Source organism: Marmota flaviventris, chromosome 9 (assembly GCF_047511675.1).
Source record: "Marmota flaviventris isolate mMarFla1 chromosome 9, mMarFla1.hap1, whole genome shotgun sequence".
In the NCBI taxonomy this organism is placed as follows: domain Eukaryota; kingdom Metazoa; phylum Chordata; class Mammalia; order Rodentia; family Sciuridae; genus Marmota; species Marmota flaviventris.
In genome coordinates, this window is record NC_092506.1 from 19,535,130 (window position 1) to 19,557,577 (window position 22,448).

General features: G+C 39.0%; 1 protein-coding gene, 1 non-coding gene and 1 pseudogene across 2 annotated transcripts; 2 read left to right on the plus strand and 1 right to left on the minus strand.

Annotated features, from left to right (window-relative positions):
- Positions 1-72: 72 nt before the first annotated feature.
- Mtch2 (mitochondrial carrier 2) lies at positions 73-20,429 on the plus strand. The gene is made up of 13 exons (XM_027936559.2): positions 73-261; positions 2,506-2,590; positions 2,745-2,851; positions 8,347-8,373; positions 8,543-8,605; positions 11,255-11,312; positions 11,571-11,622; positions 12,022-12,081; positions 13,494-13,587; positions 14,929-14,976; positions 15,764-15,831; positions 18,019-18,094; positions 20,220-20,429. The coding sequence occupies exons 1-13, from the start codon at positions 175-177 to the stop codon at positions 20,304-20,306; spliced, it is 912 nt and encodes a 303-aa protein (XP_027792360.1). The 5' UTR covers positions 73-174; the 3' UTR covers positions 20,307-20,429.
- Positions 3,597-4,941, plus strand: LOC114093823 (sepiapterin reductase pseudogene; annotated as a pseudogene).
- Trnat-agu (transfer RNA threonine (anticodon AGU)) lies at positions 12,996-13,068 on the minus strand. Its single transcript has one exon. It is a non-coding gene; the product is annotated as a tRNA-Thr (tRNA).
- Positions 20,430-22,448: the final 2,019 nt, after the last annotated feature.

Here is a 22,448-nt window from a genome sequence, read left to right on the forward strand (position 1 = left end):
GGTGGTGGGCGGGGCCTGGGAGGGGTGGTGGGCGGGGCCTGGGACGGGGCGCGCCGGTGCGTGCGTGCGCGCGCGCCGCGGGCGGGCCAGTGGAGCCGGCGGCCCCGGCACGTGATCTGTGACCGGCTCTGTCGCTTGGTGGCTTGGTCTGTCTGTCCGTCCGCGGGTGCCATCATGGCGGACGCGGCCAGTCAGGTTCTCCTGGGCTCCGGTCTCACCATCCTGTCTCAGCCGCTCATGTACGTGAAAGTGCTCATCCAGGTATGAGTCGTCCACTCCCTTCCCCTCCAGCGCCCGCCGGGTCGCCCCTGCGCAGGGCGGCTGCGGATCGGCTCCAGCCTTGCCTTGGCCTTCCACCTCCGGGATGCTGCCCCTTCTCTGTTGCCCTCTTCCCTCTCCACCGACCCGCGGAGCCTCTCTCTTGGGCCTCTCCGAGGTCTCGCCTCCCCTCCAGGCGGTGAGGCCCACTCCTCCTCCCACAGCCAACTGCCACCCTGTCCTGCTCAGTGGCACCTCTGAACTTTGTTTTTTACCTTCCCCGAGGTTAATCCTGTCGGGTCGCCACCTAGGGATCCCAGACTCTCCCCTTCACCCCTCTGAGATTAACATTCACCTTACCTGGCTCTCTCCCCCCACCCCGGCAAAAAATTCCCAAATGCAGGACAGGAAGTATTTGTTGAAGACAAATTTGAAATCAGAGGGAACCCGACATTTTATTATTTTTATTCGCTTTTCTTCCTTTTTTCCTTGCTACTGTTACTGCTGCTATTCTGTTCAGAGATTTTAACACCAGATACTCAGATAAACACAAGGAGTTCTTTCAGAAGTGATAATGAAGTCAAATTTCGAAAGAATCCATTGAGTGCTGTCCTGCAGCAGCCCATGTGGTTCATGACAATGAAAATCACGTTTGCCAGAGCTGGAAATCAGTTCAGTTAAAAGAGTTTTGGCGAGTTTAAACATGAGCATTAAATTCCTGATGTCTTCTCTTGCCTGTCCTTAGTTTTTCATCTACCTTAAATATTTATTAAATGGTATTTTTTACTCACAGGCCGGTAGGCCAGATTTTAGCTGATGATAGATAGTATTTTCAATTGCTTTTCCAAATTTCCTCTGTATGGCCAGGTCATTCTTTTTTCTTTTTAAATTTCATTGAGCATTGACTAATTATCTTGTGCTGTAATAAGGAGGGAAACAGATTTTAGAATCCCTGTCCTCTACCTTTCCCTAAAAAATATACAGTTCACCAGGGATATATATTATTCTTGAGATGTTATTAATCCAAATTATTTGTTGCTCAGTTGACTCCTGTAGATTCAGATTCCATATGTAAAAGGATATTGTAAAATAAATTATTTGAACTAGGACAAAGACTGATTGAAATGTACTGTGATGTCTAAAATAGAGAATTGACACCTTTCAGGCTAGATAGCATGAGATGACAGCATTCTCTAGTATACCTAATGTGAACCCACCACTCAATAGATCTTCAGGAGACGTTTTTTAGTGACATTCAGAAGTCTTACCTCAATAACTTGAATAGCCTTAATTCTGATTTCGTAACATCTATGGGTTGCCAAGTATCTCAGGGGTTTTGGTGAAATTCCCAAATACTGGTTTCAAAAATAGTTACATGGCAGCACTCTCTGGAATTATTTAATTGTAAGGAATAACAGCAACGAGAGCCAAAATTGAGTCCTATAGCATTATTCTCTCAAATATCCTCATAGCACTAGAAATTCTACATATATTGTACAAATAAAATGTCAGTCATTAATTGTATAAATGACTTTCCTTAGACTGTTAATGAGTGTGTTCATTTAATATGAACCTAACTTGTAATTTTTTTCCTAAGTCAGTTACTCAGGTATGTCTGCTTTTGTCTTTTGAGTGTTTTGTCTAGTTAGCCAAATGGCAGTTGATGGATATTATCTTATTTTGTTCAAATATTTTAAATGCCCTAGATTTTCTCTAGAATATATTTTTTGAGCCTCTTCAGTAAAATGTTCCTAACACAAAAGTTTCCTTATTCTATTTTCAGTTCTCAAAAAACTGATATTATTGTATTGGTCTGTAATCCCAGCTACTGGGGAGGCTGAGGCAGAAACATCACAAATTCAAGGCTAGCGTATGCAATTTAGCAAAATCCTGTCTCAAAATAAAAAGGGCTAGGAAGTGTTTGTCAGTGGTAGAGCTCCCCTAGGTTTAATCCCCAGCACTAAAAAAACAAAAACAAAAACAACCCTGACATTAGTCTATCTTGGCTACCTGGTTTTTACTTTAAAGACTTTTGAACTAAAAAGCAACTTGTAGTTTATTGAACCCAGTCTTAATCAGTTTGACAGAACAAAAAACTGACAGAGATGACAATTCATCACTGCTTTGGAAAACGTAAAGCGTGTTAAAAATTATGACCCTGATTTTATTCTTTGTTCAAGACCTTGCAGCCAAAGCATTCTGGGAATATTGCTTAGTATTAATGTATTTATTCCCTTACTTTTAAAGGTGGGATATGAGCCTCTTGCCCCAACAATAGGACGAAATATTTTTGGGCGGCAAGTATGTCAGCTTCCTGGTCTCTTTTGTTACGGTAAGTAACTTTGATTTATTGGGAAATGGGTGACATTGAGACTGTGGTAGACAAAAGTTACTAAAAGAAAATATGTGGAAGGCATGTTGTCTTGAAATTTCTATGTAATCATTTCTTTGAACTAGAACTTAAATCTCTTAACTTGTGTTCCTAGCTCAGCACATTGCAAGTATCGATGGGAGGCGTGGGTTGTTCACAGGCTTAACTCCAAGACTGTGTTCAGGAGTCCTTGGAACTGTTGTCCATGGTAAAGTTTTACAGGTAAGAGGTAAATCAACTAATCTTCCTACAGGTTTTAGTTGCCTTTTATGCAATTTATTCTACTAATTAAAATTTCAATTTCAATGTAACATTTATAACTCTAGCTATAAGAGTTATATGGACATTGGATTTTAATCACTATGGACATGGCTATATGGACATTGGCCTTTTGATTATTATATTGTACATTGGTGTTCTATGCATTTTTCTGTGTATGCATTAATTTTTAAAGTTCTTTAAAAACTTATCAAACTGTACATTAATGCATGGTACCTGTTTTGGGGAAGGGGAAAGGGATGAGTGGTAGAACTTCAGCTATATCTGTGGCACTTTAAGAAGGTAACAGATCTTGAGCAAAGTGTTTAGGGTTCCCCCCAAGGGATCTGAGGCATAGCTCAGCACCCTCATACTAGGTTCCTTGAAAGTCATGGTTCCCTGGTGATGGAAATATAAGTAAGTGTATTTTAAATTTTTTCCCTATATTTGAGATGTGTGGTTTTCTTTTTTGTTTGTTTGTTTAATTATGCTAGTGCCTCACACATGCTAGGCATGGATTTTACCTCTGGGCTACCCCCAGCCCATTAAATATTTTTAAAAACATCAACTCCCAGGGCTGAGCCCCCTAAATTTTAGGTTCCCACCCTGGCCCATGCTATCATATCACTCAAGGCTTCTACTACAACTGTGTGGTTAGTGCTAGATCTTAATTCCCAGTGCCAACAGGCAGAGGTCAATGACCTGAAAAATGGCAATGGCAAGAAGAGTGGCTTCAGCAAGTCACTGGCCCAGCCTTGAACCTGGTGTTCCTCCTAAGTTCTCACAGTGATGAGGTGCTATGGCAGCTGGAGGCCAAGCTAGACCTGTGATCACCTGGCTTGCATGTGGCCTAGGTGCTTGCCAACCTGAGCTTCTTGGCCGATAGGCAACCTTTTAGGAGCTCCTCAAGCCTGAGAGGCTGCCGTGAGTGCTGCTCATCAACAATATGGGCACTCTTGGCAGCGTTTCCAAAGGCTCCATGAACCTGGATGACCTAGCTAAAGTGAATAGCTACTGGGCTCTGGACCAGCATCCTGAAGGCCTTCCTTGACAGTCCTGTTCTCAGCAGGACTGCAGTTAACATCTCATACCTCTGTGCCCTGTAGTCTTTCAAGGGCTGGACATTGTACTGTGCATGGAAGATTGCCTGTGACATAATGTTCCAGTCTTGCCACCGAGAAACCTAGCTTGAGGAGACTGAGCTATGCCCTAGGTTCCCTGGACACAGATATGCAGCAATTGGCCTGGGAAACCTCCAGAGACCCATACTTAGAAAAAAGACTGCAGGAGTTGAAGACAAAGAGGGAGCTGGTGGAGTGCAGAATGTCTGCCCAGAAATTATGGAGCTTTCTGCAAAAGAAGTGTTCAAGTCTGGAGCCCATGTGGACTTCCATGGCAAATAAATGTATGTCCTTGGCTTCTTGGACCTTTTGGCCCCCACTTTCAGGCACACCCCAGGAGCCCTGTGACTTTCCACATCCTGCCATAGTGGCCCTGCCTAACACACATAAGGCACTCATGCCCACTGTCTTGGTCTCAGGGTGGATGGTGTCACCAGTTGTTAGGAGTCTGTGTTGTCAGCCTGGGTGATGAGGTGGCTTCTACAGAAGGCTTGGAAGAGAGGTTGGGTCAGGGTGTCTTGGTGTTCTCTCTCACTTCAGGAATAGAATTTTGGGATGGAAAAACAAAAGGAGCAAAAAAAAAAAAAAAAAAAGAAAGAAAAACAAAAGGAGCTAAAGCATCAAAGAGAGAAGTTTGGGTCTCTGTCTGTGGTCAGTTTGGGGACGGGAGGGAGCAATCTAGCGTCAAAAAACCCATGTAGGTTCGCACATGGCTTGAAAGGAAGGGAGGACAGTACTAGTTCCAGCCCATGTGTATGCCCCTTCCTTGCTCCTTCTGTTGAAGGTTATATCCTCCTCTTCCTCCATAGGGAGTCTATAAACATGGCAAAGGCATATACAAGTAAAATGTGGATTATCCTTCCCCAAAAGGGAAGAAAAGTCAAAAGTTACAAACATCAGTTACATTTGTTTCTTTCTTAGTGATCCTTTTGTTTTGCCAGCTTTTTACTTTTAATAGGAAAGCTTGTATTATCATTTTGATTGTACTGATTTCTCAGTGGCACCTAGTATAGTGTAGCTCAAGCTGAATTAACTTTAAAGGCAGCCTTAGTGTTTAGAAAGTGCTTCTGCAGGCACAATTGTCCTTTGCTATATTTATAAAGGTGTTATGAATGAAAATTCTGTATCAAAACAGTACAAAAGAAGGTTGTACAGCATGAATATGGTTGAGAATATAAACATGGGTTTTTCTAGTTGGTTATTCTGTCTCCTACTAGCACCAGGGGTAAGTTATCTTCTTTACTGTAACTCTTAAAAAAGTGTAGCAGCAGGGCTGAAGCTCAGTGATAAGAGTGCATCCTAACCATGCGGGAAACCATAGGTTCAACCCCCTACACCAAACAAAACAAGCAATAGAGAGAGGGCATGTGCACAAGCAGATATATGCTCACTAAATCTCTATAATATTTTCAAACTATATAGTATATATATCACATTAAAATGTGTTTACTAACTGCTCATTTAAATAGTACTTCATACAATCTTCGGTGTATTTTTTTTTTTTTTTTGATATGAGGATTGAACCCAGGGTTTCTTAACCACTGAGCCATTATCCCAATCCCCTAAATATTTTATTTAGACAAGGTCTTGTTAAGTTGCTTAGAGTCTCACTAAATTCCTTACAACCTCACTAAATTGCTTAGGCTGACTTTGAACTCACAATCCTCCTGCCTCAGCTTCCTGAGCTGATGGGATTCCGTTCGTGTACCACTGCTCCCGGCTCAGTGTATTTTTTAAGCCATTAGAGTTGCCCCCAGTTCTATGGTTTTATCATCTGATAAACAAATCATGATTTTATTGGTCAGTTTCATTACTTAGTTGACTCAGATTTTTAATTCTGTGCAGGCTTTGTTGACCTTGAGAGGTTTTTTAGTTTTCCTCACACAGAGGCTCTTTTACCCTTCATTTGTTTTGCTCAATCTAGAAGCATCATTTCAGGTGACCACCAGGCCGAGTGCCAGAGTGTTAATGGGCCCGTGTTTGGGTGGGTGTTTACACTCTATCCTTTCCAACAACACCCTGCTCTGGGCTCAGTGAAAGTGTTCTCACCTCAGTGAGATTTACATACGGAAAGGCAGTTGTTATCTATTCATAGAGGTTTATGTATAGACCTAACTAAAAGCAAAATTAATGCTTGAGAACAAGTTTCTTTATGTACAGGAAAACTAAGACAAACTTGAGGTAGCCAGGTACCCTGAAGATGTTTCACATGTACAGTGCAGTGAAATGTAACAGTACTTACTGGGGAGTGATATTGGCCAAATTGCATTTTTATATTGTGTGCATGTACAAATACATAACAGATTCCATCATTATGTAAAACTATAATATATCAATTTTTTAAATGTGGAAAAGAAGAAATATAATAGCACTAGTATCAAAAGCCACTTATGCAGTTTGAAGAAAGACCTATTCAGGATGAAGAAAACTAGTAATCTTTACAAGGAGTGTTCTGTATATCTGAATAAGAATTTTATTTTGTTCATGATAATATAGAAGAGATGAAGTAGACAATTTTATCAATGAGGTAAAAAACAAAATCTGGAAATGAGTGAAAATGTTTAAAGAGATCTGAAACCATTAGAATTAATTCTAGCCACAAACCCAAAATTTTGCCAAAGCACATAATTTTGCTTAATATTAACATTTCTTCTCTTGCTTTCGTTTGTTTTGCAGTGCTAGGGGTTGAACCCAGAGCTAGGCAAGTGCTCTACCACTGAGCTATACCCCCAGCTCTTGCCTCTGATTTTTTTTTTTTTTTAATATTTATTTTTTTAGTTTTAGGTGAACACAATATCTTTATTTTCTATTTAAGTGGTGCTGAGGATTGAACCCAGTGCCCTGTGCTTGCTAGGTGAGCACTTTACCACTGAGCCATAACTCCAGCCCTTGATTTTTTTTTTTTAAGTAATTCTTTTTACAAAATATCTCTTTTAAAATCTGATATGACTAGAAAATAAAACTTGAGGCTGGGGATGTGGCTCAAGTGGTAGCGCGCTCGCCTGGCATGCGTGCAGCCCGGGTTCGATCCTCAGCACCACATACAAACAAAGATGTTGTGTCCGCCGAAAACTAAAAAATAAAAATATTAAAAAAAAAAAAAAAAAAAAGAAAAGAAAACTTATTGTCATATAATAAGAAACTCAATTGTCTGATTCTTTTCTTGTCACCTAGCCCACTTTCTATTTCTGTAATATCCCACAAACAATATTTCCTCATCTGATATAGTCTGGGCTTTAGTGGTGTTCATATTGTCTTCTCCAGAAGAGGAAGAAAAATCTCACTTGCCTATTTTAGAAAGTCAGATACTAAAGGAAAACTGAGATGATTTCAGCTATTCAACTTAGCACCAGTTCTCTGTTCTTTTGTGTAGTGAAGAAAAGAGTTTTGTCCTAATGTGGTATTGATTCTGCTTTTTTCCATGAGAGGGTTTGGAACCTTGAGCTGTGTTTTTTTTTGTTTTGTTTTGTTTTATGGTTTTTGTTTGTTTGTTTTTGTTTTGTAGTAGTAGTAGAGGGACAGAATGCCTTTATTTTATTTGTTTGATTTTTATGTGGTGCTAAGGATCAAACACAAGTGAAGCAAGTGCTCTGCCACTGAGCTACTGCCCCAGCCTGGGAACTGTGTTTTTACCAACTTATTTTCTGTTGAACTTGTATATTTAGTAAATAATGTTCTTTTTGGCTTCCTATTTTTTGTTTTCTTTGAGACCATGAGGGTGGGTGGGAGGGTTTCCATGTTGCTCAGGTTAGTGTTGATCTCCAGGACTCTAGGAACCCTCCTGTGCTGGGGCTTCAGGTGTGCTCCACCATCCTTGGATTTGTTTTGTTTAGTTTTCTGGCTGGGGTTGTGGCTCAGTGGTAGAGCGCCTGCCTAGGACAGGTGAGGCCCTGGGTACAATCCTCAGCACCACATAAAAACAAAACAACAAATGAATAAAGGTTAAATTTTTTAAAAATAAATTTTCACAGGAGACTGAAGCAGAAGGATTGTTAGTTCAAGCCAGCCTAGGCAAGACCTTGTCTTAAAATAAAAGGCTGGTGATGTAGTTCAGTGTAGAGTGCCCCTGGGTTCAGGCCTCAGTACCACAAGAAAAATAGCTTTTTCATGATCATTTGCTTGTTTTTCCAGTAGACTAATAGATTAAACTTAGCAATAATATCATCTTGGAGACTTTTATTTCCAGTTGATTAATTAGAAGTAGAAATCAATAGATTTGTAGTCTCCCTCCCCCCCACAAAAAAAATCACCTATTTTATGCCAGTAGAATTTTCATTTGTCGTCTCTCACATGACATGTTAACAGCCTAATTATTCTTTCTTTGCATTTCTTCTGTAGCATTACCAGGAATTCGACAAGGTTGAGGTATGTTGAAGCTGATTTCTATGTGTGATCCCCTTTCCCTTTCAAGTTATTATTGCCATTTGGGCTTCTTTGGGGGAAAAGCCAAGTAGTTTCATTTTTATCTTGGTTGAAATTCTATTTAAAACCTCCAAGATCTCCAAGATTTTTTGTTTGTTTGTTTAATTTGTAGGAGTTAGGACCTGCAAATGTACAAAAAGAAGGTTCATCTTCCTTTGACCGAGTTATCAAAGAGGTAAGAGATGAATAATATTTCTTGCTATTTACGTAGCTCAAACTGTAAGTGGTGTGGCATCACATGACCTGTGTTTCCAAATGAAATTAAACCTTCAGTTTAAATTGGGCTTTCCTACATGCATGACATAAATAAGAGAGGAGCAGTGAGTGCTTGCTGCTTAGCGAGTCAAGGGAACTTGTTTTGCCCACTTGTTTTTTTTTTGTTGTTGTTGTTTGTTTGTTGGTTGGTACCAGGGATTAAACTCAGGGGTACTCCACCACCGAGCCACATCCCCCGCCCTATTTTGTGTTTTATTTAGAGACAGTGCCTCACAGTTGCTGAGCCTGGCTTTGAACTCTCAATTCTCCGTGTCAGACTCCAAAGCTGCTGGGATTATAGGAGTGCGCCACCACACCCAGCATGTCCACTCATTTCCTATTTAACATTGAAGAGGTTTTTGCTGAAAGCACAGGATAGAAAAGGGGGGATCATGAACTGAAATTAACTTCCGTGCATGTATGAATTTGTTGGGGTGATTCCAACTACTATGTGTTGGAATTATTTACACCCCCCCTCTCCCCATAAAGCTCTAATTAAAAAAAAAAAAATCAAAGAGGTTTTACTGAAAGTCTTCTAATAGAGTTGAAAACTTATGATACGGAAGTGTTAAAATTGGGGTCAGACCCTGTATGTATTGGGTTTTATTTATTCAGAGATGCTTCTGTGTTATTCTGACTCTGAAGGGTGTCTTATCACTCATTTCCCACCTCCATCTTCTGTCATTGAGGTTTCTTTTTTTAATTTGTTTTAATTAGTTATATATGATAGCAGAATGCATTTGGATTCATGTACACAAATGGAACACAATTTTTCATTTCTCTGGTTACTCCCGATGTAGCATCACACCACAGGTGCATTCATACAGGTACCTAGGGTAATGATGTTCATCTCATTCTACCATGCCCCCTCGCGCCGTCTCCTTCCCTCCCTCCCCTTTGCCCAATCAAAGTTCCTCCAGTCTCCCCCCTCCCCACCCCCCATTGAGGTTTATTTCATGCTTGGCTTTCAGAACCACTTTTTTTTTTTTTTTTTTTTTTGGTACCAGGGATTGAACTCAGGGGCACTTGACCACTGAGCCCTATTTTGTAGTGCTTAGTGCCTCACTTTTGCTATGACTGGCTTTGAACTCATGATCTTCCTGCCTCAGCCTCTCGAGCCGCTGGGATTATAGGCGTGCACCACCACGCCCGGCTCAGAACCACTTTTAATTCTTAGACATCACATTGTCTTGTCTTCTATGATGTAACAACTTTTCAATAATTACTACCTTCTAAAATATTTATTCTAAAACAGACATTTCTAAAGGTCTAGATATCAGATAAATCAGATGTCTTCTGAAACTTTTTGTGAGATCAGTTTGTTTAAAAGTAGGGATATAGTGGGTTGGGGGGGTCTGGCTCAGTGATAAAGTAATTGCATGTGCGAGTATTGGGTTCATCTGTAATCCCACCAGCTCAGGAGGCAGGAGGATCACAAGTGCAAAGCCAGCCTCAGCAATTGAGCAAGGCCCTAAGCAACTTGGTGAGACCCTGTCTCAAAAAATAAAATAAAATAAATTTTAAAATGCTGGGAATATGGCAAAGAAAAAGGGCTAGGGATATAACTCAGTGGTAAACTACCCCTGGGTTCAATCCCTAGTAACCAAAAATAAATAAATAAATAAATAAAATGTAGGGATATTTGCTTAATTTTAGTTAGCCATCCTGTCCCATAGGATCTTCTCAGAACTACCTTTAGTATAGAGGTGAAGAATGTCAACTCCATAACTGAAGGGAATGATTAAATGCAAAAATGAGTAACAGAGTTTTTTCTGGCAATAGTGAAATCTTGCCTTCTGCTAAGGATGTCATATCTCATTGTCCTCTTCTGTGCTTCTTTATTTCCTCCTTTTTGCCTCCTAGCCCCTCAACAAGATTTTTTTTTTTTTTTTTTACTGAAAGTCTTCTAATAGTGTTGAAAACTTATAGTGCAGAAGTACTAAAATAAGAATCAGGCCCTGTGCATGTTATTTACCCACCCCACCCCCCCAAAAAAAAATGACAAATTTGCTTTATGACACCAGGCCCTACCTCCATGTGTTGTAATTTAACTTTCCTTATCATCTCCTTTTACAGAGTCCTAAACTAAAAAGATAAATTGGGATAATCACAGCAGCTCTCAGACTGCACAGTTACAGGGTTATGATTAAAAATCAAAGCTCTTCTATTCTCATTGAGATGTTGGTGCAGATTTCATAGAGCAGTCTGACATTTGTCTAGCATAGATATAGTCTCCCTGAAATCACTCACAATGAGAGACCAATTCAGTCTAAATACAGGCCTCATAGAATATTTTAGCTGGTGGCCCTTTCTGTTTCTTTTTCTATGAGTGAAATTTTTTTAAGTATTCAGTTTGAGAAATCTGGTTTGCAGCGAGATTTTAAGTAACTATAACATTGAAATCCATCAGTGAGAGATGTGATGAAATGAGTATTATCCATATACCGGGCAGGAGGGCTGTGGTCCCCCTTTTTAAAATCCTGTATTGTAATATTACCCACATTCCTTCTCACAAGAATTCAAGTATTGTTTATTTAGATTTCAGAAGTTGTATGTTGATTGTTTCTAGACAACTCGAGAGATGATCGCTCGTTCTGCTGCTACCCTCATCACACATCCCTTCCACGGTATGTTTGCAGTTGATAACTGAAATCTGATTTCTGATCTTTCTTTTACAACTTGATCTCTCCTGACCACTGAAATAGGTTGACATAGGAGTTGACCAAAGTGCTTTACATGCATGTATTTTGTTTGTTTGTTTTAGCTTTTCTCTGATTTTTCCAGAGAGCAAAGTATCTTTAGGTGGAAAACCTTTTTTTTTTTTTTCAGGGCTATCAAAATCTATCTCAACATAGTTTTAAGAATCTTTTCTCTGTGTTCTACAGTGATCACTCTGAGATCTATGGTACAGTTCATTGGCAGAGAATCCAAGTACTGGTAAGTATTTTGTTTAGCTTTGCTACTTTACATTTTTATGATTCCTTAGCATTTGTAGAACAAATTCATATGTGAATGCATCATTTGATATGTACAAAAAGCAATAAAATAAGACAAAATAGGCCCAGGCAGGCAGGGCTAGAAGTCTCCTGAGGACTGAACGGTAAATTGCAGAGCCACTGAAACCCAGTTCACCCCGAGCTCTGTATCCTACACCCTTTATAGTTGATATCTACACTTTTTTCTTTAAATTTAACTATCTTTGCAGAGTGAGAAGGTGCTAGGAAAGTGCTAGGGATGGTTGTAAATTTGACTTTGTCACAAGTGATCATTGAAATTGCTTTTTTATAGCTCCAACATGATCTTAACATACTTTATCTTTCCTTCTTCTGTACCTAGTGGACTTTGTGACTCCATAGTAACCATCTATCGGGAAGAGGGCATTCTAGGATTTTTTGCGTGAGTAAATGCTATTTGTCTATATGTGATTTTTGTGTAGTAGAAAAGCTTTTTTTGAGAATGAAGACAGTGAGTCTTTTTTAATTCCTATGGAAAAGGTACTTCCTGGATCATGTTAATCTCCATTTAGCCTTCTCTGAATTTTTTTTTTTTTTTGGTACTGGGGATTGAACCCTTGAATCCTTGGGTGCTCTACCACTGAGCTACATCCCAGCCCTTTTAATTTTTTATTTTGAGATAGCATCTCAGCAAGTTGCTGGGCAGGCCTCAAGCTTGTGATCCTCCTCCCTCAGCCTCCTGAGTTGCTGGGATTACAGGCATGTGCCACCACACCCAGCAGGAAAATTAATTTTTGAAAAACAGGAAGATTGTTTTACCATGTATTTTCCCTGTCCTAAGAGTAAGTTTTTGCAAAGCTTGAACTTACTTTGGAAGAATTTAGACTACTACATGTATTCTTCTATTAAGAAAAACTTTATGTTAATAACTAAATGATCCTTTTGAATTTTCAGAGAGTTTCCACTACTTGATTGATTGATTGATTGGGATTGAATCTAGGGCTTTGCATATTCTAAGCATGCACTCTACTACTGAGCCACTGAGCTCTACTCCCAGTCCCAATTTGTTCATTTGTTTGTTTGTTAATTATCATCAATACTCTAGAAAATAGGCAGACAGCCATCATTAGTCATATTTTCAAAACTGAAAAAGCACTCATGCTAAAGAGCATTCATTTGCTGCCTATGACCTGCTAATGAAGGATGAAGCTGGCATTTGAACCCTGGTCTTCAGTCTACAGAATAATTTTCTTCCCACCGATCCATGCCACCTCACTTAGGTCACCCAGACCCTGGAAACTTTTTTTTTAGTTGTAAATGGACATAATACCTTTATTATTTTATTTGTTTATTTTCATGTGGTGCCGGGGATCGAACCCAGTGCCTCATGCATACTAGGCAAGTGCTCTACCACTGAGCCACAACCCCAGCCCCTGGAAATAAGTTTTTTGATGTCTCTCATCTGTATATATTTGGACATTCTCTCACTTGGCAATTTTTCTCCTTTCTTTCCCTCCAAATTGAATATCAAATTGTTTAGTAAAACCTTATTTAAGTCTTTTCTTCAAAGTAGCTCACAAATATTTGGCTTCCCTGCTTACAGTTATTAATAGTAAAGTGAGCCATTGGCCATAGTTGAGAAGGGCAAGGCTGACCTGCATTTTAAAAATGGGATCAAAAGTCATTGGAGGTTAGCCTAAGTGCAAGTGTATCAGATAGACTGAACTAGCTGAGAGGTCTAGATTCTGGAATTGATGTCTTCAATCCCCTAGAACGTTTTGAGAAGTGTTTGAGTGGATTTTCTTTTCACTGATCACATTTTTTGGTTCTTATTTTTATTGTTTCTTCATGTAGGGGTCTAATTCCTCGCCTCCTAGGTGACATCATTTCTTTGTGGCTCTGTAACTCACTGGCCTACCTCGTCAATACCTATGCACTGGATAGCGGGGTAGGTTGTAACCTTGGTGACTTGTGCTGGTGTGGGCTTTTTCCACTTACCTGATAGCTCCTTTAGCTTTAAAGCAAGATAGGAGTTTGTTAATATGACAAACTAAACATATAGAAAAAAATGATCAGGTGAGTTTTCCAAGGCTAACAGAGATGCACCTAAAAAAGTCTCTGAGGTATGACAGAGTTTTCCTGAGAGATCCAGTCCTGTCATTATTTCATGTTGTTTATAAAGAGATCACTTTTTTGCAGAGGGTTAGTAGTGGGGATTGAACCAGGGCCTCGTACATGCTAGCCAAGCATTTTCCCTCTGAGTTATATACCAAGCCCATTTTATTTTGTGTCTTAAGACAGGATCTTACTAAGTTACCCAGGCAGCCTTAAACTTGAAATCTTCCTGCCTCAGCCTCCCTAGTAGTTGAGATTACAGGCATGTACTACTGTGCCCAGCTAAGATCACCTCTTCATTGATACCTAAATTTTTTTTTTTTTTTTTTTTTGAGTACCAGGGATTGAACACAGAGGCCCTTCTCTTAACCACTTAGTCACATCCCCAGCCTTTTTTTTTTTTTTTTTTTAATTTAGACATAAGGCCTTGCTAAATTGCTAAGGCTGGCTTTGAACTTGGGATCCCCCTGCCTCAGTTTCCTGAGCCATTTTGATTATAGGCATCTGCCACCTTGCCCAGCAATATCTAATTTTATTTTATTTATTTTGGTACTAGGGATTGAATCCAGGGGCACTTAACCACTGAGCCACATCCCCAGCCCTTTTTCATATTGTATTTAGAGACAGGATCTCACTGAGTTGCTTAGGGCCTCACTGAGTTGCTGAGACAGTCTTTGAACTCACTATCCTCCTGCCTCAGCCTCCAGAGCTGCTGGGATTATAGGCTTGCACCATTGCGCCCAGCATTGTAAGGTTCTTGTCTATAGGGATGGAGCTTCTCCAAGGTGCCTGGTCCAAATCTGTATATAGAGGTAGTGAATTGTCTCTTGGCTATATAAACAAAGTTTTTCAGGAACTGTATTACTGGGACATGGAAAGATAGTTTACTGATCTCGTTCTCCTTTGTTTTTGGAATATTGAGGCTATTACATTTGTTCTTAAACCATCCTAATGTAATAGGCCTTTGTCAGTCTTGAATCAGATTGATCATTCTGACTGCTGTTTTTTAATATTTGTACTCAATATTTTGTGTTTTTATTCTCAAAATGAATTTTCATGTTGTCAAAGAAACTGATAATTTAGATATAAAATATATTGATATGTTGGAGGCAGTTATCTTAATATCAGCTTAATATTCTGATTCATTCTAATAGAGGCTCTTTTCTTGTTCTAGGTTTCCACCATGAATGAAATGAAAAGTTATTCCCAAGCTGTCACAGGAGTGAGTTTTGTTTAATCCTATTAACCTTCTAAGAATAGTTTTGTTTTTCTTTTAAATTTGGCCTGTTTGATCACTGCTTTAAAACCACGAGATGTCTCACTGGGAAATCTCCCTCAGATTTGATGTTTGTCAAATGTAAGAAATGATGCAGTTGCTGCCTCATAGCAACAGTAATAACAGCCCACATAGTTTGGTGCTATTCAGCTTTCAAAGGGTAGATACTGTGTCCTGTTCATCCAACACTAGAGAACTTTACCCTCTTTAATCACTGTGGGGTCTTGGAATATTGACCTTTATATATGTATGTATGTATGATGATGTCTCCCTGTGTTACCAGGCTGGTCTCAAACTCCTGGGCTCTAAGTGATCCTCAGCCTCCTGGAATAGCTGGGATGATAGGCACACACCACACCCAGCTAATAGCAGGCCTTTAGTTTGCATAGTCTTTGGAAAGAGCTCTTATTTTCCTCAAGGGTGTTTGAAATGCTTCCTTTGTACTGTATATAGATGTAGAATTATATTTATTTTTTTCTCTTAAATAATGTAGTTCATTTTTATTTGAATGAGAACTTAGTCTCAGGATAAGCAGATTTTGTGGCCTTTGTTAAAATAATGGTTGTAATGATATATTAGGAGGAAGAAGCTAAAAATTGTGTAACTTGGTCTCTTTGGGGATACTGAGAAACTGAAGTAGTTGATTATTATAGCACTAGGCCTTTAAGAGAAAAGAAGAGAATGAAGAGCAGGAATGGCCTAATAATTTAGCTATCTTTTTGCCATTTTGCAGTTTTTTGCCAGTATGTTGACGTATCCCTTTGTGCTTGTATCTAACCTTATGGCTGTCAACAACTGTGGGTAAGTACTTTGCATTCCTTTTGTTGTTGTTTGTTTGTTCCATTTCTGGGGATAAAACCTAGGACATTACGCATACTAGGAAAGTGCTCCGCCACTGAGCTATATACCCCAACCCCTATACTTTACATTTCTTTCTTTCTTTTTTTTTTTTTAAGAGAATTTTTTTTTTTTAAATTTTAAAGAGAGAGTGAGAGAGAGAGAAAGAATTTTTAATATTTATTTTTTAGTTTTCGGCGGACACAACATCTTTGTTTGTATGTGGTGCTGAGGATCGAACCCGGGCCGCACGCATGCCAGGCAAGCGCACTACCGCTTGAGCCATATCCCCAGCCCCTAAGAGAATTTTTTAATACCTTTATTTTGTGTATGTATGTATGTATGTATGTATTTATTTTAGTTTTCGGTGGACACACATCTTTATTTTATTTTTATGTGGTGCTGAGGATCGAACCCAGTGCCTCACATATGTGAAACGAGCGCTCTGCTGCTGAGCCACAACTCCTGCCCCTATACTTTGCATTTCTTATCTGATAATTGGCTGCCTGTATGCCTGACAGGGCAGTACTGGTGGGAATTTGGGAAGTAAAAATGTACTTAATGCTAGTATTAGATTTGTAATTTTTTCTCTATATGCCCTCATGCAGCAGTGTTAATTTATATTTGTAAGCAACTACCTCATATCCTTTTTTTGGAATACAGAAAGGCATAAATAGTATTTCTTAAACATTTATTTATTTTTCCATTACTGGCAGTGGAACCCAAGAGGACTCTACCATTGAGCTGTATCTCCAGTTCTTTTTATTTTTTCTTTGAGACAGGATATCACTAAGTTGTTCAGGTTGGTCTTGAACATGTGATCCTCCTGCCTCAGGCTCCCAAAATAGCTGGGATTACAGGCCTGTACCACAATACCCTGTATATTTATAAATTTTTAAAAATTGATGTGCATTTACAAACTATATAGGTCCTATCCTCAAAAGGTCAAGTATTAGATTATTCTACTTACAGCAGGGAATGGTGGTGCATGCCTGTAATCCCAGCAGCTCAGAAGGCTGAGGCAGGGGGATTCCAAGTTCAAAGCCAGCCTCAGGGACTGAGTGAGGCCCTCAGCAATTTATTGAGATCCTGTCTCAAAATAAAACATAAAAAGGGACCCAGGGTTGTAGCTCAGTGGTAGAGCACTTGTGAGCATGTGCAAGGCATTGGGTTCGATTCTCAGCACCACATATTAAATAAATAAAGATCCATCAACAACTAAAAAAATATTTTAAAAAAGAAGCATAAAAAGGGCTGGAGATGTGGCTCAGTGGTTAAGAGCCCCGGGGTTCAATCACCAGTACCAAAAATAAAATTATTGTACTTTCTTTTTTTTTTTTTTGGTTCCAGAGATTGAATCCAGGGGTGCTTAACCACTGAGCCACATCCCCAACCCTTTTTGTGTTTTATTTTGAGACGTTAAGTTGCTGAGGCTGGCTTTGAACTTGTGATCACCCTGCCTCAGCCCGAGCAGCTGGGATTATAGGCATGAACCACCTTGCCTGGCTTGATTTCCAACTTCTAGATACCAAGTGATTGTACCAAGTTGGGCAGAAGTTTTGCCTTTTGTTTTGATTCAAAACCGTTACATTATGGTAGCTGACATAATATGTCATTAGCTGTGTAGAGTTTTGAACAGACTATCATGTTACCTTCTGTTTTCTGATTTTTGGAGCACCTACTTCATTTTTGCCCAGAGCATACTTGAAAAATGAGTTTAATGTATTATTTCTTATAATTTTTTCAAGAAGTGGATTATGGATTATATTTGAGTAGGAGCACATAGTCATCAGTATTTATATCCATTGTCATATTTAGGTTCTTTGTGAAAATCAGTTTTTAAATCCCTTCCCGGTTCTTTACCATGCAGTTTCTGTGTTCTAGAGTTAAATCAAACTGTATTGTGAAACTCAAATGTAGAAAATTAGGTTGAAGTTTGGCCTACTATTTGTTGATATGGAGTCTAATTCTGGGGTTGATTTTTCTTCTCCTCTAGTATAATATGTTTCATACAACAAAAACTACCTGGGAGAGAATCTTCTACATAAAAAGAAATTTTGTAAAAGATTTGTCAGACTCTTGAGGATGTTTTGTAAAATTAGTGTGAATACCTAATCTTTTTTTTTTTTTTTTTTTTTTTTTCTGTTTCAGGCTTGCTGGTGGATGCCCTCCTTATTCCCCAATATATAGTTCTTGGATAGATTGCTGGTGCACGCTACAGAAAGAGGTATTTCTTTCCCACTCTCTTGTTTTGTTTTCTTAACATCTCTGGAATTCTAGGTTAATTCTTGTAGCTCACTCTGTAACTACTAATTAGCATACCCTTTACAGTGTTCTATGTACCACTCTAGCATAATTATAAAATGTAATGCTTAGAAATCATCAGCAGGGGAAAGGAAGAAGTAAGAATCCCTAGATGTGAACTGGAAGCCATTTGAGTGATAACATTCAAGTTACAAATAGGATCCAGATAGATAATTATCCTAATTATTCAAATGATCGCCTCCATTTCAGACAGTTTCAAACTTGCCTTTTTTGGTGTTGGGGATTGAACTCAGGGCCATTTGCATGCTAAACACATGTTCTGCCACTGAGCTATACTCCAGCTCCTCAAATTCACATTTTTTTTCACTCCTCAGAATCTCCTTATATATTTAAGTCTTTTCCCACAGTTGGGATGAGGAGACTAAAAAACAAGAAATTACTGTTTATGAAAAAATTTTGTCACAAATGTTAAAAATGGGCTGGTTACTGTTTTTAACATTTGTTAAAATCTTAGTGAATGATTTTGTCCAGACTCCAGTTTATGATTTTCACTTACTGGGAGGCATGTCATTTGCAACCAAATATTTTTCATCAGTCTAAATCAAACTCTGTCAGAAACTAAAATTTTATATAGCTGAGGAGTAAATTCAGCATGGAACACTTAAAATTGCCATCAGTTTAAGGCTGTTTTTGAGTGGGAGGCACTTTTTAAAGGATTGTAGAAGAAAGTGTATAAAGACACTCTTTGTTGCATTATTTTATGACTCCAGTGATACTTATAAGAAAGGCCTTTGTTCACAGCTGAGCATTGATGAAAAGGCCTAAGGGTTGCTGTGGTTGGTTTTGCTCAGCGTGCATACGCTATATGCCACACTAGAACCCTCGAGTTATTTTCATACAGACCAATCATGAATTTTCTTTATTGGATAGTCCCCATTTCAAAATATGGCCTTTCTTTCCCCACTTTTAACTAACTTCCTACTATAGAAAGAAGGTTGAAAATGGACTAGGTGGGCTGGGGATGTGGCTCAAGCGGTAGCGCGCTCGCCTGGCATGCGTGCGGCCTGGGTTCGATCCTCAGCACCACATACAAACAAAGATGTTGTGCCTGCCGAAAACTAAAATAAATAAATAAATAAAAGAAAATGGACTAGGGTATCAAGACACACACCTAGGGAACAGTTATCCTACAGATGCTTAACAACAGATCATCTGGATTGGGCATTCACTATATATCAGACATTAGACTTGGAATTTCCACGGAATTCTCAAAATAACCAGACCAGGATAGGTACTGTTCATTATGATTCCTTTTCACATATGAAGTTTTTTCTTTTAATTAGAAATTTGAGCCATGCACAGTGGTACATGTCTGTAATCCCAGCAGCTTGGGAGGCTGAGGCAGAAGGATCACAAACTCAAAGCCTGCCTCAGCAAAATCGAGGTGCTAAGCAACTGAGCGAGACCCTGTCTCTAAATAAAATACAAGGGCCAAGGATGTGGCTCAGTGATCAAGTGCCCCTGAGTTCAATTTCCAGTACCACTCCACCCCCAAATTTAGAACCTTGACCATTTCATTAAAAAGATAAATGGTAGGGTGCTTGCCCAGCATGTGTGAGGCCTTAGGTTCAATCCTTAGCACTGAAAAAGAAAAGTACTTAACTGAGTGTTTAACATTGTTCTAAGTGCTCTTCATGATTGAATAATTTAATAACAGCTATTAATAACTATTTTAATAATCCAAATCATAACTGAACATTCTCTATAAGAAATTTTTGCCTTATCGATGAGGAGAAGTTGAAGTCAGTTCTACTGTAGCTCAGGCTGTCAGAGAAGAGAATTCCTTTGGCAGTCTAGGGTTGTAACTCAGTGGTAGAATACTTGTGGAGCCTGAACAAGGCTCTCAGTTTGATACCTAGCACCACTGGGGGTAATGGGGGAGCCCTGTTTGGTAGTGATGATCCCAGTTTTGTCCTGGTCATTTTAGTTGTGTCTTCAAGAAACATGTCCAATTGGATCTCTGCTGATTTCGTTTGACTTATTCCATCTTCATTCTATATTTGTGTTTTGTTTTTTTTTTTCCCCAGGGAAATATGAGCCGAGGAAATAGCTTGTTTTTCCGGAAGGTCCCTTTTGGGAAGACTTATTGTTGTGACCTGAGAATGTTAATTTGAAGATGTGGGGCAGGGACAGTGACATTTCTATAGTCCCAGACGCACAGAATTATGGGAGAGAATGTTGATTTCTATACAGTGTGGCGCGCTTTTTTAATAATCATTTAATCTTGGGAAAATGGAGGTGACTGGTGTCTGCCTTTTTTGTTCTTTTTCCTAGCACATCATTTACCACTGATATTCCCCCATTAGTTATTCTGAAATGGGACATTTATTGCTCCAGATTCTTGTATTATGTAAACTAAAGGAAAAAAAAAAAACTTATATTTTCCTAAAGGTACCGGCAGGTTGTTGTTGATTTGAGTCTCAATTTAAGGCTTTGTAAAATGAAGAGTAGAATCCCAAGAAGAAATACTTCTATAAAATTTAAGGAATTAAAAAGGCATATTATATAGGAGGTCATGAATTACTTTTTCTGGCATAGACCATAATAAGTCAACAACTATTAGAGTTGGCCTCCCATTATATGCTTCTAAGCATTTAATTAAAACCTTGTCTTTTATACTTCAAAGAAAGGACAGACAGTATGTTGCTAAATTACCGTAGAAAAATCTCTACATGAGCCATCCATGTCTATTGTAGAGGAAAAAAAAAAATGTCACCAACAACAAAGAGAAAGAATGATTGTAAAGAATAAGATTTGGAAAGAAAGTATGATGACATTTTTTTCCCCCACGTAAAGAAGTTTTTGTTTTTACCTAAAATATGAAAAGCAAATAGTGTGGCAGTAGCCCCCTTCTCTAAGAGCTAGGTATTGGCCAGTCCCTAAATTCCATCACTATATGGTTCTCATTATATTCGATCTTTTGTTCCTAAGTTTTTTGTTTTGTTTCCTTTTTGTTATTTTTGCAAAAGGTGAGTAATTTGTTTTAATTCCTGATGACACCCTCAGAAAGCGTATTTGTATCTGGGAATATGGACGTAAGTCCACAGGGTTCTTAGGATATTTATCACCTCGCATATCATACCCTCAGGCATGTTAATAAATATTTGGAAGAAAAATCACTTTCAAAGGAAATAAAATTCAACTCAAGCATAAAGCTCCTATTTATTCAGGGCTTTTGAAAACAGGTTATGCCCTAAAGTGAGAAAGCCTATGGTTTCACTTATTTAATCTACTGGGACTTTGCCAAATGAGTAAGCACTTAATTTGCTGCTTCTAGATTTGTCTATCAAAGTAGCAGCACCCATAATATTAGGTAACTGGGGCACATAGGGGTCTTCTCCCTCCTGCAGGGTTTAGGCTACAACCTGAAGCTCATGAGACTAGCTTAGCTCGAAATGTCTTTGATGTCAAATATTCTGTCTTAAAAAGTAATGTAAGTTTTATATTTTATTCGATATTATCAGAATTTGTTTTAATATAAAAATGTTTTACATTACCTACTTTTTTCTCCCCCCTCCCCCCGCAAAAAAAATCTTCAAGTAAAGCTGATCTAGGAAAACTTTGCCATGTTTATCCTGTGGCTTCTGTGTACATATACGTCTCCCTCTTTCTGAGAAGCATGTCTGACTGTAATAACCCACCACCAGCAGAGGGCACCAAGGCTTTGGTTTTGTCTGTGTGAATTGAATGATATAGCCAGCTGAATTCACCAATGTCTGGAAATGCTCAGTCAAAATATTTGAGTCATTTCATTTTTGCTGCATCCAAGTTATAGATTCATTAGGGCCCGGTAGCTATGGTCCTCCATAAAATAATTTTAACATAACTGAAGTTTATTCATAGGTTAGTAAATGCAACTAGATACTCTTTATACACTCATGCAAGCCGGGTGTGGTAGCACATGTCTATAATCCCAGTGACTAGGGAGGCCAAGGCAGGAGGATTGCAAGTTCAGGGTCAACCTCAGCAACTTCAAAGTAAAAAAAAGGGCTGGGGATGTGGCTCAGTGATTAAGCAGCCCTGGTTCAGTCCCCAAACACACACGCAAGCACTTAAGAGGACTGGGGAAACAGCTCAGTAGTTGGGCACTTGCCTAGTTTTTAAGAGAGAATCTTACATCCTGATTTTTGTCTTGGAGGGAAAGTTGCAAGTAAGAGGTTCTTTTGCTCCTAACCAAACATAACTGTTTTTCAGGTATCTCAAATGGGGATTACTTTTCCAAAGCAAGTGAGAAAGTTTTTCTCCCAACCATCTTG

Bases quoted from the DNA above. Each gene is read 5' to 3' on its own strand.
- Mtch2 (XM_027936559.2), top strand. From the start codon at position 175: ATGGCGGACGCGGCCAGTCAGGTTCTCCTGGGCTCCGGTCTCACCATC. The intron at 8,606-11,254 runs GTAAGAGATGAA...GATTGTTTCTAG, and splicing joins TTGACCGAGTTATCAAAGAG to ACAACTCGAGAGATGATCGC. The intron at 12,082-13,493 runs GTGAGTAAATGC...TTCTTCATGTAG, and splicing joins GGCATTCTAGGATTTTTTGC to GGGTCTAATTCCTCGCCTCC.